The sequence below is a fragment of the Scophthalmus maximus genome, chromosome 2 (assembly GCF_022379125.1).
Source record: "Scophthalmus maximus strain ysfricsl-2021 chromosome 2, ASM2237912v1, whole genome shotgun sequence".
NCBI classification, from domain to species: domain Eukaryota; kingdom Metazoa; phylum Chordata; class Actinopteri; order Pleuronectiformes; family Scophthalmidae; genus Scophthalmus; species Scophthalmus maximus.
This window is the reverse complement of record NC_061516.1, coordinates 8,682,403-8,699,622: the sequence shown is the minus strand read 5'-3', so window position 1 is coordinate 8,699,622 and position 17,220 is coordinate 8,682,403. Positions and strand designations below refer to the sequence as shown.

The 17,220-nt window shown below is 42.0% G+C and overlaps 2 protein-coding genes across 4 annotated transcripts; both read right to left on the bottom strand.

Annotated features, from left to right (window-relative positions):
* Nucleotides 1-22: 22 nt before the first annotated feature.
* On the bottom strand, nucleotides 23-5,204 carry LOC118301453 (interferon regulatory factor 2-binding protein 1). 2 transcript variants are annotated; one of them, XM_035626972.2, is made up of 2 exons: nucleotides 3,143-5,204; nucleotides 23-881 (listed from the first exon to the last, which is right to left on the bottom strand). In XM_035626972.2, exon 1 carries the CDS (start codon nucleotides 4,958-4,960, stop codon nucleotides 3,176-3,178), a length of 1,785 nt encoding a protein of 594 aa, XP_035482865.1. In that variant the 5' UTR covers nucleotides 4,961-5,204; the 3' UTR covers nucleotides 23-881; nucleotides 3,143-3,175. The 2 variants fall into 2 exon arrangements, with proteins under 2 accessions (XP_035482865.1, XP_035482864.1); XM_035626971.2 differs by having other exon boundaries at nucleotides 3,151-5,204.
* A 1,256-nt stretch (nucleotides 5,205-6,460) lies between these two features.
* LOC118301454 (heterogeneous nuclear ribonucleoprotein L-like) lies at nucleotides 6,461-16,034 on the bottom strand. Of its 2 annotated transcripts, none has more exons than XM_047330624.1 (14): nucleotides 15,869-16,034; nucleotides 15,232-15,350; nucleotides 14,032-14,128; nucleotides 13,477-13,562; nucleotides 13,240-13,336; nucleotides 13,059-13,131; nucleotides 8,856-8,891; nucleotides 8,544-8,612; nucleotides 8,197-8,435; nucleotides 7,827-7,948; nucleotides 7,510-7,711; nucleotides 7,366-7,423; nucleotides 7,005-7,100; nucleotides 6,461-6,873 (listed from the first exon to the last, which is right to left on the bottom strand). In XM_047330624.1, exons 1-14 carry the CDS (start codon nucleotides 15,950-15,952, stop codon nucleotides 6,815-6,817), a joined length of 1,437 nt encoding a protein of 478 aa, XP_047186580.1. In that variant the 5' UTR covers nucleotides 15,953-16,034; the 3' UTR covers nucleotides 6,461-6,814. The 2 variants fall into 2 exon arrangements, with proteins under 2 accessions (XP_047186580.1, XP_035482867.1); XM_035626974.2 differs by having other exon boundaries at nucleotides 14,032-14,269; nucleotides 15,869-16,022.
* Nucleotides 16,035-17,220: the final 1,186 nt, after the last annotated feature.

Here is a 17,220-nt window from a genome sequence, read left to right as displayed (position 1 = left end):
AAAAGAAACCAGCTACAGCCAATAACTATGTTGGAATTTATTGTAGAATTGACCTGTTAAGATCACAAGTGTATGTAGGTTAACCATTGAAAAATGTGTTGCTAATTATTTTATCATACATACAATTCAAAAGGTAAATAGAGAAAACAAGCTTACATCTGATAGATGAACAAATTAGTGACTGATGCCAATGTTATCAGTGAATACAGCATAAACAGCTACAATACAGTAAAATTACATTGCGCATGAAGCCATCTTTGGTCTTCTTATCACTATAAACAAATACATATAATTTTGTATTGTATCAAAAATAGAAATTACATAGCCATATTGAAAGTAAATTCACATTTTTACAAACAATACAGGGAGAATACCTACGAGACGTATGATGGGATAAAAAAAATGTAATCCTTGGCTTTAAGGACAATGGTTTTGCCACATTTAGAACATTCATGTTTTTTGTATAATTGCATGATTCTGTGAAACCATCGATCAATATCGCTGTGACCCATCTGAGTAGTATGCAACCTATATACCAAAAACACAAATGAAAGACAAAAGCAATTGACATTCTTAAAAAAACAAGTGTGTGCTTTCAATCCTGGGCTTTAAAACGAGGCCTGGCGAGAGGCGCCTGCTGCACTGCAGAAATGTGGTCGGGACTTGACGTAAGGTCGTGCTGTTGCAGCTCATCCTTCAGAGGTGATACAAGCCCCGACAGACAGCCATCTCCCTCCTCGCTCTCGTGTTGGTTGGTGTGTGTGTGTGTCGCTGTCCTCCTGAGGTTCAGTTATTCTGTTTTCAGAGGCACAAATGATGAACTGCCGCCAGAGGACCTCTGCTTGAGATAATAGGGAAGTGCTTTCAAAGTGTTTGATCCACTGGTGAAAAAGAAGAAAAGGTATGCATAAGAATTTGGGAACATTTAAAAAAAGAAATTGCAATAATGGCCAACTTTCTTCACAAACAGCAGTGATATTATTTAAGGTTAAGTTAGTCGCATTTGGTTTAAGTTGCATGAGGAGCCTTTACTTTGGTCCTCATGGAATCATGCTTGTGTGCACCAGTTTAGAAAATGTGGTCTTAAATTAGAGTAGTGTCTCCAATATCCAATACAGTACATGAGAACAGCTGACAGTTATTTCAATTATTGACTACTTTGTCTGCTACTTTGAGTAGTTTTGTCCATTTTTTTTTAACAATCAGAAAATACCCATGTTGACATTCAAATATATTGTTTTGTCCATGCAACAGTTCAAAGGTCACAGATGTTGAGCTCAGTATCATAGAAGTCAGAGGAAACCAGCAAATATTCACATCAGGGAAGATTGACCCAGGGAACTACCAGTCATTATACAATACACAAAGTATAATGGTTAGTTGGTCACAGAAACCAGAGCCGAGGTCCTGATGCGAGTCAGCAGGTAAACACTTGGATTGAGCTTCAATTTAGAGAAGTGACACCTCAATTGTTTGCATTTACATTTTTTTTTTTATAATTATTGAGACTGATCTTTCTCAATTCAACTCAATTTTATTTGAATAGCGCCAAGTCACAACATACATTGTCTCAAGGCACTTTACATAGTGAGGTCAATATTACAATATTACAGGTAAAACCCAACAAATCCCACAATGAACAAGCACTTGGCAACTGTGGAGAGAAAAAACTCCCTTTTAACAAGAGGAAGAACTCTGTGACAGAACCGGACTCAGTTGTGGGCGGTCATCTGTCTCTACCAGTTGGGGTGAGGAGGAAAACGGGGAGAAGAGGAGAGGTGGGCAGAAAGAGGAGGACATTGTCACATTATACAAATCAGCATCCACCAGACCACGACAGATGACACACTTACCATTAAGACTTTAGTGTTGATTATGTGGCTTCAATTCCGATTAGGGCTTGATTGTTTTCATTATTGATTCATCTGCTGTTTATTTTCTCAATTAATCAATGAATTGTTTGGTCTATTAAAAAAAGCTGAAAATTGTGAAAATGCTTTTTGCATCGTCCTTAAGCCACAGGAGAGTCTTCAGAAAAACTGGTTTGACAGGTGCTGATATTGCTTCAATCGTGTGGCAAAAACTCAATTCATTTAGGCTATTTCCAAAAAAATATTAGATGACAGAATATAACATCTGTTTCTATTACACTTCTCATAAAAAATTCAAACAAATTAAAATAATCCTTAGAAAAATATACAGTCAGATTATCATAAAACATGTTTGTTTTTTGGCTCTGAAGCTATATTTAGCAGGAGCTGTGGCACTCCACTTTTTTGCATAACCATATGACTACATATGATAGAACTGTAGTAAAACTACACAGAATCAAATTGGGGTTGCAAGGAAGTGAAAACTAGTGGAGGCATGCATATTTGAAAATTCATGATTCTTCATTTGGGTACTGTAAACTGCATTTGAGTTCAGTGGTTCAGTTAGTCTTTACTGTAAACATTCAGCAACAACCATTTCATGTTGTACAGTGTTCTTAGTGGGGTCTTGATGTTCAGTACACATTTAAAAACCAATCCAGTGAAAAATAACCAATTGGTAATCAACTTGATGAAAAAGGTAAAACTTCTAAAAAATCATCACTTAAAAGTGTTTGGAGTAGAGCTATAGGATTTTACAAGGCCCTCTGAATTTCAGTGAAGTTTGTACATTATTTTTTTTCAATGAAATCCATGAGGTAAACTGGCAGGCCCTTGTTGAGTTGGCATGGAATTGTGACTGTAGTTATAATCGCCCCTTTATTCCTGCCAATAATTTAAGACATTCTTCACCTTTGTGTATGTTGTTGTATAGTTTGGAAAACAATGACATTAATGTAACATCAATGCTGATTTTTGGGACAATGGTAGCGTGAGTGTTAAAATATCAGCTAAAAACAATGGACCTGTTTTACATATTAACCATACTCTGGTCTACTACCATGCAATTTCAAGTCAAGCAGTCAGCTTCAGCTGTTGGTGACACTGATTCTGCTTTTTTTTTTTTTTTACAATCCCGATGAGGGGTTTTACGTCATAAACGTCTCAATTTCGTTGTCTTTTTCCAGTTAGTTTTCTTCAAATTAATACCTTCACCTGTAAAAGGAAGAGGATGGTCAAGACATAGAAAATCCATATGCAGGTTTTCTCACCATCTTACCATTTACCACAACGAGATGGAGACGTCAAGGGTCGCTCTCTTTCTTTACCGTCACATCTCCGTCTCCGGCCAGGATGGTTGAGATCTCTCCCTGCATGAAGGCCCAAGGCACGGTGGATCCAGCCAGGGGACAGCGTTCCCCACTGGGGCAGTACACCTCCCCCCCTTGACCTTGGCTGCGGATGAATCCCCGGGTACATGGGAAGCAAAACTTGTGGTGCGGGACAGATGGACACTGGACGAAATGAGTGTCCTCCAAGCGCTCTCTGCAGAGGGTGCAGCAGAGTAGGGTGCCCTGAGCGCTGCTTGACGACTCCCCAGCAGTGGTGTTGCTGCTCGGCCCCACCGCATTTAAACCCTGCCCCATGGATGCCTGGGAGACTGAGGTGGAGGCGGTGGAGGGGCTGCTGCTGGTGGGACGCCCAGCTGAGGAGGAGTGGGCTGTGGACATGCTGGGGCTTTCTCTGGCCATCTGACTGGAGCTCAGACTGTCTGCAACTCCCATGAGTGCTGAGATTGGTGAGGGCTGGCTGTGTAAACGGGGCGGGCCCTCTGGAGGGGCAGCCATGCCAGGGAGTGGTTCCATGCCCGAGTAAGCGCCTCTGGGCCAGGGCTCTCTTGCCGGGTGATCAGGCCTCCCTTCGCTTTCTCCGTTCTCAGAGCCTGGAGAAGCCTTGCGGCGCCGACTTGTGCTCTTCGTTTGTACTGGGCGTCCAGCAGCTGCCATGGGCAACACTGAGTCTGGCTGTGGCAGAACCTCTGGGATTGGGGGCTCTTTAAACATGCGCACGCCATCATTCAACAACTCAGACAGCCCACGCCAGTCTCCTGTGCCTTGCCGCTTCTCGTACTCCACATATCGCAGCCCAGAGTTCACCGCTTTACCTGCATCTTTGGCCGAGTCACGGAACATCTGCCTCACCAGGTCTGGGACGCCTGAGAAGATCATTCCAGACCCAGCGGGATACTCAACAAACACCTTGAGCTCAAGCTCTGGGCTTGTGCTGGCATCGAAGGCCAGCACGCGGCCCATCAGGTTGTGGTCTTTCCTGAAGCGCACATTAAACGGGACGCAGCTGCTGAGGGCAACAAGCACATCGCGGACTGCTTTGGGGCGGTTTGGCCAGCCTTCGACCCGACTGCGAGAAATCTCGTTGAGTTCCGTTATCACTTCATTGTTCCTCCACAGTGCAGGGTCTATACCCACCAGGGCAGAGGTGCTAGCTCCCACTCCAAGGGACATGGCCTGTCTTCTTCCAGCATCACCCATTAGGGTGCCAGCTGAGAGCGCAAGGGGTGCAGCCCCAGCCCTGGAGCCAGACAACGGGGCTAAAAGCCCATGAGGGGCAGCCACCAACCCCTGAGCTATCAACGCTTGGGATATGGTGCCGTGAAGACTGGGAACGGCCCCAGCTATAATGGCCCGACGAGTGTTCGGGCTCTGTCGGCTGCTCTCGGACAGGGCTACGTCTTCGGCTCGGTGCAGGCCGTTGGGGAGGCGAGCGGACATCCCGTACTCACCCCTCCCCCTGTCTGCGCGCTCTCCATGCTGCCGCCCCGCTTCCACGGGCCCGGACGAGCTGGGTTTGCCCGGCTGCGGACCGGGGGACCTGCCGTCCAGGACGCCGTGCGTGCTTTTCAGTTGCCTGGCCGTTTCGATGAGGAGCTCTATTCGGTCCGCCCCGTCGTAGTTGACACAGCCCCGGCACACGGCCTCGCTGAACTCCCACAGCATGGCCCAGGGCATCTTGGGGAGATCGCAGAGGTAGCACCATTGCCGTCGGGAGGAGGACTGCGAGGCGGACGACATGTTGTTTACAGGCCCTCGACCAAACTTTCCTCGGAGGCCTACACGTAGCGCTCTGCGTCCGGACAACTGCTGTTCAATGCTCCGCCGCGAGCCGCCACATGCCGCGGGTTCCTTTCACGACGGAAGTTAGACCGGAGCACAGCTAACGAGACGCGAGCGTTGGCGACGGCATTTAAAAGTTAGCGACGTCTGCCTCATCGGGTTCGTTCGCGTCGGTCCGTGTGGAAGGAAGTAAAATGTCATAGGACACCGGAAACACCTACGCCACAGGGCCCCTGGGCGACATGGGAGTTGTAGTTCTTTGGGTCTCGTGTGTCTTCGCTCGAGTCGGGCCGGTTCTCTGGGTATCGAACGTCTGGTGTGGGCCAGGGACGACACGGCGACACGGCGACAGCCTGGTGCCGGTCAGTGGTCAGTGGTCAGTGGTCGGGGCAATGTGCGGCTACACGATATTATTTAGACCACTGGGGTGACCGCTGTGAAGTTTAGCTTTGGTTCAGGTATTCTTCCGACATTCACTCGGGTGTGGCGTACACGACCTTCGCCACAGGGTTTTCATTGAGGGACCGTCAGTGATTCCCCGTTTGAAAAGACCCACTGACCCATATCCTATCATTTTACTACACTGGACAAGTAGAACGAACCTCATTTTATTGGATTGCAGTGCTCGGTGTAGTTTGTGCAAATTTATATCCAAAAAAGAAAACATTTTTTGTTCAATAGTATCCATGCCACGTGGCCCACTGGTCAAAACATATGCTGCTTTGTATAAACTCTACTAGAAATGGGACTGACTGCATTTTGTTGGTCTTATATTTTAAAATATGAATTAATATATAATGTAGTTATCTCCCACGCATACAGGAACTTTTGATGGTCCCAGTTATAAAGTACTGGGGTGACGGCTCCGAGGTGAGATAACTTGTTGTCCTACTGCTAACACTGGATGACACTATTAACTGCCACAACGTTTACAGGGAATGACTGTGGAATACCCAGCCTAGAACTAACTTCACCACAGTCTGATTGCCAGTTTAGTACTGTGGATAGTCAGTATATGACAACTTTGGAATGGCCACACTGAACAAGTAAAACCAGACAGGTTGTTGTAAGTGTTGTAATGCAATGACCTGGTTATTAGTTATTCTAAACTGCATTGAGTGAAATAATGCAGCTGTTGTGCTCAGGCTTCAACTAAAAATGTGTACTTTCAAGATGTCAATAAGAAAACATTCACCTCTTGTGGGGAAAAGGACTCTAGCTCTAAATAACATGAGAATAGTTAGGTGGAGGGCTAACAGCCAATATATATAATTCCAACAATAGTGACATAATATAGTGTGGCCTGTAATGCAGCATAGGCTCAACACAGGCAATTTTAAGATCACGATTCATAGCAAGAATGGTTGTGGCCAGTCTGATGCAGGCTGGTGTCTTCTCCTGATGTAGATATGTGGGAAGTGAAACTTCTAGATAATTAAGTAATCCCAGCCAAAGCAATATTGTCAGTAGTGTTTACTAAAAGATAAAGACTTGTCTTCACATAATGGTGACTATAAACTTCATTCAAAAACAAAACCAGAGGTCCCCATTTAAATGTTATTTCTGGGTAGTGGGGAATTCAATTTAAATCCAATGTTGTGTAAACATACAAAAAAACTTATTGAAAAAGCACAGTAAAAGTTAAATAAAATGGTACAAAACCATTTTATTTAGTTAAATTAGCTTCCCCCTCAAGCACATCAATCCTAGGTTTTGTTGTTACTGCTTGAATGGTTAATCAGATGTGACAACTGAACTGCTGTACGCTATGCGAAGACACAAAACATTACAAATAGCTTGACGGGAGAGTATTTAGTTGGCATGGTGTGTGGTTGAGAAACACAGCTTCAGTGTGTAAGGGTAAGGCCCACCTGTAACAGATAGACAAAATATACATTTAAAAATTGAAGACATTATGAAGGCTTTAAAATATATCGTAAAAACAACACCACCAGCCTTTAAACCCACGATGTTATGTTGATGTAATGAGATGAGTGCATACTAGGGTTTTTCATCTGGTAATGGTTCATCAGAGCGAGGGCTTCCATAGCATCATTGATGGATTCCCACTCCAGCAGGCCAGATGAACTTCGCTCACCTTTTGTGCCAAACAAGACGTTTGATTAGATTACCATAATGGATTACACTTAAGTGTGTGCTAATGCACTGTACAGAACAGATCTGTATGGCTTTCAAGATCACCCACTACCTAATAAATGCCACCCAACAGCTTCAGCATAACCAACACAACAACTACATACAATTTACCAATATATATATATATATAATAAAAAAAACCAAAACTAGCCAAACAATTATCCTTGTTCTTTGATAAAATTCATGACAAAAAACTCATTACTCACTTTTTCTAGTGAACAGCTTCACACTTGTGGGGCTCTTAATCCCCTGTTCATCACAGACCTAAAAGGAGACACCAGTGAAAATTTGAGATGGTGTTAAGGACAAAATCTACCATTCAGAGACAGGATACTAGGAGCTTTCTCTACCTGGTTGAAAATCTCTGTAGATATGTCGGGCTGAGCGTTGAAGAAGTGCAGGACGTTGCTGGGGTGCTGGATTCGGTTTTTGACAGCCTGCTCTGGGGAGGTGAAGCGGTTATTTCGGGAGCCATGGAAATCTTTGAAGCTGCTGGTGTTGTCCTCTAACTGGTAACACTGTCCTGGCACGATAGCCTGCTGTTTGGACACACTGCCAAAGAAAGACAGCCAGAGGTCATACGTCTGTATCTATAGCTCTGTACACTGAATCTTCTATGTTGTGAGAGATTTCTTGGAATTTTTCTTTTCTTTGTAGCTCTTCTTACCAAACACTGAGTTTCTCTCCGAAAATGAAGTTATTGTTGAGGTGAGTTATGGCTCTGTCCACAGAATAACAGTCTCCCATCTCCACCATTGCTGCACCAGGCTTACTCTTCATGAACTTAACCTAAAAGAGACGCATCAAGTTTCACTATACACAAAACAAGATCATGTACAATTTGTTGATCGAGTACTAGTGGAAGCATCAGCTTTGATCTCATACTAACTTGATTCATCACTTCAATGAGCAGTGCAATTTGTTACCATTCCTACTTCAGTAATTTAAAGTAAAGGAGGATATGGCATTCAATATTTTGGGTCTTACAGCTAAGCAACGACTCAGGCTCCAAAGCACGTTGGCTTTATTTTACTCACCCTCTCTACGTTGCCATAGAGGCAGAAGATGTTGAAGACCTTGTCAGCATTGATCTTGGAAGGCTCAAGGCCATACACTATAAGAACTGGGGAGTCTGCATGAGGGCCGTACTCGGGGGGTGGTGGTCCGTACCAAGAGCCATAACGCTGGCTACCACGACCACGACCACCTATCCCTGGCCCCATGCGGTGGGGAGGAGGGGGACCGTAGCTGTCGTCATTGTAGCCATGATGACCTCCTTGAGGGCCACAATAAAGAGAAGAAAAAAAACTGGAGGTACAGATACAGTATTGAAATGTGATCCATTATTCTTAATGTGAGACCACACTCTTTGTCAAATACTTACCATAATCAGGTGGGTGGTCTCCTAGAAGAGCAGGCTGCCTCTGGCGTTTGTTGTGATTGCCATTGGGATCTAAAATGGTAAAATACGAGTTGCCTTTCAAAACATTAAATTACATGAGCTAATATGTGCTAAAGGGCAAGACTGTGATTGACATGCAACATAGAGTCCTGACATCTTGAGTGTTCAAAAAAAAGTCTGCAGGCTCTATTTTTGTAATCAAATGTGACATAATGGAGATTTTTAAACAGTGATTTCGAAAGATAGCTTTCAAGACCTCCTATCTGCCAACCTAGTACAAACACGCACACACACCTTGTGAAGTGTTCCAATTGCCTTCACCATCAGCATCTGTTCAGGTACACATACACACGTCAAATCCAAAATTAACATAACAAAGAATAAATTTGGCATTTCAAGCATTTCTTTATAGCCCAGAATATTATGACACAAACATTCAAATGGAAGATCAAATATTCAAATTTGCATAAGAGCTTTAAGCAGCACCTGCAGTCTAAGCATGTTTTTTATTGGAAACTGTGACAACAAACCAGGATAAGACACAGGTTTAACATCAGAAGTGACAAGACATCAAGCATTTGGACTAAACTTACACTGAATGGGGGGGAAATAAAACAATTGTAGATTGGCTTAAATTAATTTAGAGAAAAAAGCACTGACATTATTCATAAGTCAACTTTGTATATATACATATGCATATAAACTTTTCCACTAGCTCCATTTAACAAAACCCAATGTGAATTATCTGCATCAACGTTCACCACTGTTAGTAGGGGCCCTTTCTTAAAGTTTAGCAGATCAGCCATCGACTCTGCATTTTACTGTAAAAACCCATTTGCCAACTTTAACGTTTACTTTAACAGGGAAAGTCACAATAAGGTTACATTTTTCAGTCTGATCTATAGTTAGTGAGGTTTTCTGCCTCACGACTCTCTACCATTGTTCGTGTTTGAGTGTGAACTGTTAATCGACACTAATTTTTTAAGCACACCAAGAAGTAATTTCAAAAAACTCTGTTGTGCCGCTAAATGTTTCTCACGATGTATTGGATGCAGCATTTTAGCTTCAACTACCCTCAGAAGGTGCTGCTTAGTCAATATAAGCACATTATTAGTTTAATGTAGAGCCAACAACAGATCTGGACCACAATAGTTTTACACTGCAGCAGGTTCATCACCTTCCAGAAATACAGCGGCCTATAGGCAAGTAACATAGTAACATCCAAATTTAGTTCACAAGAGTTTGATGAAACATAATTTCTGTCTGGGTTATAGTTAGTGTTTGTCTAGGGTGCAATGAAGTTAAAGTCCACACCGGGATATAAAAATAACCCCACAACCTCACACACCCACAGCAAACAAAACCTCCAGTGGTAACACTATTATATGTCACCACCAGGTAGGAAAACAACATTGTAATAGTGCTAAAACTAAAATCCAAATCTGTAAAATAAAGCCTACATTTAAATCTTAGATGATCCTGCACAGGAAATCCATGTGCAGCTTTCCAAACACTCCTGTCACAACTAAATTTGAACTATAGGTTAAAGTTAAGAAAACTAAACCTCTGAAAAGAGCCACTCATTCACCTAGATACGAAGGTGCTGACACAAAGTAGTATAATTAGACAGCCATAAATGTATTAAATTCTTTGTACATTTTAGCTATAGTTGTAAACAAAATTTCAATGACAATTTTTAGATTGTTGATTAGATTAATTACATCTATTATTTGCTGGCGTTACAAAGGGCCTACTTCTTTATTGTATTAAAATAGCGGCTCAAAAGTTTTAAGACTAAAATGACTGACATGTGAAACAAAGCCCACATAGCTTTACATTTCAATCATAAAGTCAGATTATTCATTCATTTCTTTGAAGTACTTACAGCACCAGACATGGGACACAGTGGGCAGGTAGAGGGCAGTCTTCAGCAAGGATGCTACCTGCCAACCTCTGATTCCAGCCTCAACTCATTGCCCCTTCTCAGTCATTTCCTTCTTCTTTCCTTCCTTGCATCCCCACCACCAGAGAAAAGTATATCCATGGTCCATGCTTGGATTTGACTTGCTGCCGGTTTGTTTTGAAAGTTGCTATTAGAGGCTCATTTCCAGCTTACCGTCTGACCACAAAGCAGGACATTTGCACCATGTCTGAGTGAGCTGTCAGTCCACAGACACACTGAGCCAAACCTGCATCACACGGGAGGCATTAAAGGCATCACTACGGGCCAGTGCAAAAAAAAGGGAAAAAGTAAATGAAATAATGCTGAAACAATACATGAACAGCACAGAGAGGAGGGAAATAGGTAGGAAGGCATAGGGGAAAAAACAGAGTCCATAAATGTAGAAAGCTTTGGGAAAGGATTTTAAATCTGTTTGCCTCTGTGCATATATGCTTGATAGGTGTTTGATGCTTGTGTCTTCATGGGCCCCCCTTTGGATGTTTCTTCTCATGTAAAAATGGGCATTCACATGATGCTTCCTTATTTGATTGTAACAGCTGTCAGCCACTTGCAAAGTGAAAAGTCATCTGGAATATCTGCGTGATGATGTGCTGTCATGGCGGTTCAGTTCTGTGTGTTGTCGTGGATATTCAGCTTGTTGTGTTATCATGTTGTGTTCGGCACAGGACAGGAGAGATGAGCGAAAAAGAGAATGGCCTCTTTTTTTGTTTACTGCCCCAGTATGTGGTGTCATCTGTTCCCTGGTCGGGCTGAGTTTGTCTGAAAACTCCTCTGTTGCTCCCTGTGCTTGTGTTATGGCAGGCACATCCCAAGGGCTAGGAGGCGCAGCCGCAACGACCACACGCCCGACTCCCCCCCTCATCATCAATGTTTTGTGTCAAAACTGGTGACTCCTTGGGGCTCTGTAGATGTGCTGTAAAGAGGTGGCTGTAGAGGCTTATCAATATATTTTCAGTCTGTGGTGGATATGCAAGGTGTCTTTTCGAGTGGCCTTGGAATATTTCTCACCCTGAAACTGAAATGGTGGCTACTGTCCACCACCAAAAATAAAATGGATTCCCATGTCAGGCGGTGGAGATGGGGGTGATGATGGACTTGGAATAAGGAAGTACTGAGTTGAGGTTGTGCTCCGGTGTTTGTTGACCCACTGTGTCCGTTGTATGTCACAGAGCTGATTTACATTAGCTGTAGGTGCTGTTATACTGTAGCCTTGGGAGTTGGGGTAAGCCTGTATGAGTTTGCACAGTGAGGACACAAGGAGAACCTCTGGCTCATAAGGCAGCACAAACCAAAACCAAGAAATGTCTGAAGAGGACAATATCTCAAACCCCTGTATGAAACTTGCAGTGTACATAATTTTGTTACAACAAATACAATTTTTACAGTGTCCGACGTTAAAAGGTAATTGAGTAGGTTTAACACACCAGTAAAATTCTATTGTTATCCACAAAGAGTTTACGGAAAATGTTTACTACTGTGAACTGCCGTACTGTCTTCTCCATCAGTGTCCTAGCACATTTACTGAATGTTCTTTTTCCAGCTACCCTGCAATCATTGATCCATCGTGTGACAAGTGGCTGATGAAGCTCCTCTCCTGCAGTTTACAGGAATGCAATGACATTGACTTTTAAACCTATTGTTTTGGCGAATATCAAGTCAACATCTAATAGTTCAAGATGTAATCCTTACCTTTAAAAAACTAATTCCACTTCCTACACACACACCATCTCTTTATCTTCTACTAAGCTCATCAGCCAAAAATATCATATACCCGTTGATGAAATAGTGATTTGAAAGCTGCTAAACAAAGTAGGTGCTATGAAGTGTTCTAAATCAAAGGTCCCATAAAATGCAGAATGTTCTGTGCCCCATATCTCTTGTTCCATCATCAATATTGACAGTGACACTTACTGACAGTGTTCATTGTGCTGTTAATAAATGCAGAAATATATGTACAGCACATCAAACCCTGGCAAACATTTCACATCTCAGGGTCATTTCATGGGACCTTTAACCAGAGGCATGTCTAGTAGTCTCTTAAGTCATTTCAGCTGGCTGGTGCAATGTCTAATATAATCTATGATAAAATCTCCACTATGTTTGAAAGAATGCCAACAGGTGTGATAGTCTCTAGTGTTAACTGGATGATAGCAGGCAGGGACATGAATTTGTGCAGCTGTGGCATGCTCTATACAGAATGTGAAACTATGAGAAGAGTGGTGCGCCCACATATGCTACTGTGACGTGTGCATTGGGCTTTTTACATGCATAAGCCTGTAATTGAGGTTGGCTGCCTATGAGGTTGCTCCTCATGCCCTTACTTTGAGCCTGCAGTGTAAAGACTGTGAAGGCATTGCAGGAATACTGCCTATGAACACAGAGTTGAGCAGCATGGTGAACGGTGAAGAAACCATTCATATGTGATCAAAGGCAGTACCCCAGAAGGCAGAGAACCCTAACCATCCCATACAGTGGCATGAGAGGAAAAAAAGAAGCAAAATGGGAAAAGGAAGGGGTTGGGGACTGCATCTTACCTTGGCCACTCAGGTTGGGGTTTGTGTAGTCCCACGTGTCTTGGTCGTTCTTGAAGACATTAAGTCGTGCTGGCTGTGGATAGGACCGCATTACAAAAGAATGAATACTGGTTTCCTCTCAGTAACATTTCATTTTAATTCTCCAGGTACAAAGGTTGAATAGATATTGCCAGACACTCACCTTGGCATATTCGATCTTTAGAGTGCAACAGCCTGAATAGATGTCGGCCCCGTTCAGAGAGGCTTTAGCCCTCTGGGCACTTTGAACTGAATCAAATGTGGCAGCAGCGAGTTAAGGGGAGGTGTCAGTTTTCTGAGTTCAAAAGTATAATTAAACATCAGCTTGTTATGGAATCAAAGTGTGTACAAATACAGAAGAACATGGCCAATTAAACAATGTCAATCTTTAAAAGGATATTCAACCATGGACTGAACCCCATTCTTTCTGAAGATGACAATCCTCTGTACAGGACCACAGTTGTTACAAATGGTGTAGAGCACATCCTATAGAAGCACACAGATATATTTATATAGTAGTCCTGATGTAGTCCTGATGTACTCTGTCAGCAGACAGAGCTCAGCATTAACTCAGTAGTTAAACAAAGAATTGAGTCCAACCCATATTCTCTATACAGCAATATTGGTATCACTCCTCCCCATAATGAAATGCAGTTGGAGAGAAATAGACACTGCTTGATGGATATATTGACACCAGTACCTCCAGCTAAACAGCAACAAAATAAAATAATCTAATCCCTTTATTATTCATAAAGCTAGTTTAAAGAATGTCTCCTATCGAAAACTAAAAACAAAGCTTTAAGTTCAGTTCTTACTGAATTCCTACTCAATTATTTATCCTGCCTTACATGTAAAATCATACAGTAATGTATCCACTTTGACACAATATCACATACTTTGGGATGGGGGGGGGCAATGTCACTGCACACAAGGCTTGTTTTCATTATCATATTACCGTAGTGATAGGATAGACTGGGTGTATGATGGTCAGCAGCAGCACATTGTTGACGCTCCGCGTGTCTTCTGAGTCTCCTGGCCGGGAAATCTTTTGGCTGGTTGAGTAATTGATGAAGGCAGGGTGACCTGCAATGTAAACCTGGTTCTCTGCGGCATATGTTACAGCATTGCAGGAGCCATTCATGTCCTCATACTCCACCAGGGCCTGGCGCTTCTTGGTCATCATAACCACATAACTGTAAATAAATATTTTCAAAAAATCCCAAATTACAGGACCTACATACATAATCCCTGAATCATGTTTGCTAATAAAATGCATCTTTCACAAAACAATTTCAAATCAATGGCAACTTGACTAAACTTGAAAATTATACTACTATTGATTACAAATAATTACATTTAAACAGCGCATTGTTTAGACTTTGACTTTCACTGCAATCAACAAAGTCCCCAATAAAAACAAACGGCAGCTGTTTCTAACAGAAAAGCTCAGATAAGCCATATGTATGCGTGTATGCTACATACCCAGACAAGTCAAATAATTAGTGAAATTGAAGCATCGTGCAGACTAAAAACTTGGAAAAGTAAGCTAGAATTAATTAGTGGGTGAATATTGGATTCCAGCAGTGCTCTTTCATTGCTGAATGTGTTAACCGTTTTCTCACATAACCGCCACTAGAGCAGCAACAGTTAATCGATTAGTATATCCGATTCCTAAATTAATCGCCAACTATGTTGATAATCGATTAATTAGTTCAAGTACTTTTTATGAAAAAAATGTCAAAATCTGATTTCAGCGTCTTAAATGTGATTATTTTTTTTCTGGTTTCTTTGCTCCTCCATGACAGTAAACTGAATATTTTTGGTGTGTGGACAAAACAAAACATCATCTTGGAGTTTTGGCAAAAACAATCAACATTTTTCACCATTTTATAGACCAAACAACTAATCGATTAATCGAGAAAATAATCGCCAGATTAATCGATTCTGAAAGAAATCCTTGGTTGCAGCCCTAACCGCTACAGTCAACACCTCCATTGGGTGACATTGGCTCCACACATTGCTGTCTGTGAGGGCCTGTAACAGGTTATGAAACAGGGGCCATGAAACCGAGAAGTGTGACTATAGCACCACTGAAGAACACATTCAATATTGTGAGCACGTCAGACAAACAGGATCTCATGGGGTCTGATATTACCTGATGGCCCCAAACTCCTGCAGGGACTCCACCAGGTCGGCCTCCATAATGCCATCCACCAGGCCCCTGATGTGCACCACCGGGGAGGGCAGCGGTTTGTGAGGGTCATCGGAGCTCTCCTGGAAATGAAACACACAAGATCATGCTTGTGAGACCGTGCAATGCGTCCACCGCCGATGGAAGTGGCATGGAGCAGCAGCTCAACGTGAGCACATCGTAGCCCCGGTCAGAATGTCTTGCAACATTCATCAGACTACAGAAGATTATCGTTAGAAACTCAGATCATGAACGCTAACGTGAAAAGTCATAATTATTTGTGTTTGCACGTTATATGAACTTCTACATGTTTCATAGACGTGCACAAGGGCAGCAACGTATCATCGAGTAGCTATTTAATTACAGAATTAGATACATTCCGTGACCGCATCAACGTAATTGCATATACACCTGACCGACGTAGCGTTAAAGAACGACTGGTTGGAGTCTGTTAACTAACCTAGCTAGTTAGCTTCTCCGTTTTAGCTAGCAGCGATATTAGCACTACTTTGTCAATCTAAAACAATCTCTTGCAAAAGCAAAACCTCACACATTTAACGCAGCAGCACAATAACTCTCAGGATAAGCAGGAAACCCTTACCGTCGTCATTCCTCCCGCCTCAGTTTTCTGTCGCTTCGTCGCTCTGCCACCTTCTCCGTGGTGTCGGCCCCCAGCAGCCGCCATGTTGTCCTGTCGTCTCGTCTACTGGTGCGTTAAGGGTCCGTGGGAAAAACGGATTGCCATCTATTCGACAAAGACCACACAGAGCTGAACCAAACACTGCCCTTAACAGGCAAACACCCTTCAGGGCTATGTGATAGCTGTGAAATCAAGGAATCAGTAGAGCATGCCATGAATTCACACAAGAGTCATGAAACCTGGAGTTAAAGGACGTTCAAATGCATTTTCCAATGGGATTGGAAATCTATTCCATTGTTCGAAAGAGACATGACTTATACAAATAATTGAATTTGTTTATTTACGAATTCAATTATTTATTTTTATTTATTTTGTGTTCGTCTATATGTTGGGGAGGTAAAACTAGTCCACACTCCAACATGGTAGGTGGCGGTAATGCGCCTTAACGCTTGTTGCCACCCGCCACAAAAAAGAAGAAGAGTTATACATTTTCCAAGGCTACTGTCTCATCTTGTCCTAATGCTCATTGTGCAGTAAAATGGTCTCTGTCAGTGTTTAAATATATATATATATATATATATATATATATATATATATATATATATATATATATATATATATATATATTATTTTTTTTCCATTATCTTTAAAAAAAATTATATTATTTATACATTCATGAGCATGTAGCAATTTACTGGTGCTGGTGTTTTGAAGTTTAGCTGATTTTAACTAAACTGTTGGTACTTAATCATACAGCAATGCAACATATTATATAAAATCATCATATTAAGATCAATACTTTTTGAGATTTGTGGCTTTCACTGGACATGAAAGGTAAGATGAATTGTAATCTGAGTACATTTGCCTCAGAGATGTAATTGAATAGAAGTATAACTTTGCATTAAATGGAAAAACGAATGTAAAAGTACAACTACCTTGAATTTGCAGTTAAATATGGAATTATATCATCAAAGTGAAATGAAATAAACCATAGCTTAACAAATTGTTGTAAATGTATATTATAAAGATTAACTAGTGTATTTTAGTCATACTCTCCTCTCAAGGATATATGTAATACCTAATCAAGTCAGTTAGTAGCGATAATGCAACTCGCCAGTGAAACAGGAAGAAAAAGATGAAGGAAATCTAGGTCAAGCCCATAGACTGTGTCTATATATATATATATATATATATATATTTAGAGAGAGAGAGAGAGAGAGAGAGAGAGAGAGAGAGAGAGAGAGATCCATTTACAGTAGTTGCCTGAAAATAAAAACAAATTGTCTCTATTGACTCAAACTGGCCTTTATCAT

Bases quoted from the DNA above. Each gene is read 5' to 3' on its own strand.
- LOC118301454 (XM_035626974.2), bottom strand. From the start codon at position 15,952: ATGGCGGCTGCTGGGGGCCGACACCACGGAGAAGGTGGCAGAGCGACG. The intron at 8,613-8,855 runs GTGTGTGTGCGT...TTACCATTTTAG, and splicing joins CAATTGGAACACTTCACAAG to ATCCCAATGGCAATCACAAC. The intron at 7,712-7,826 runs GTAAGAAGAGCT...TTTCTTTGGCAG, and splicing joins GGAGAGAAACTCAGTGTTTG to TGTGTCCAAACAGCAGGCTA.
- LOC118301453 (XM_035626972.2), bottom strand. From the start codon at position 4,960: ATGTCGTCCGCCTCGCAGTCCTCCTCCCGACGGCAATGGTGCTACCTC.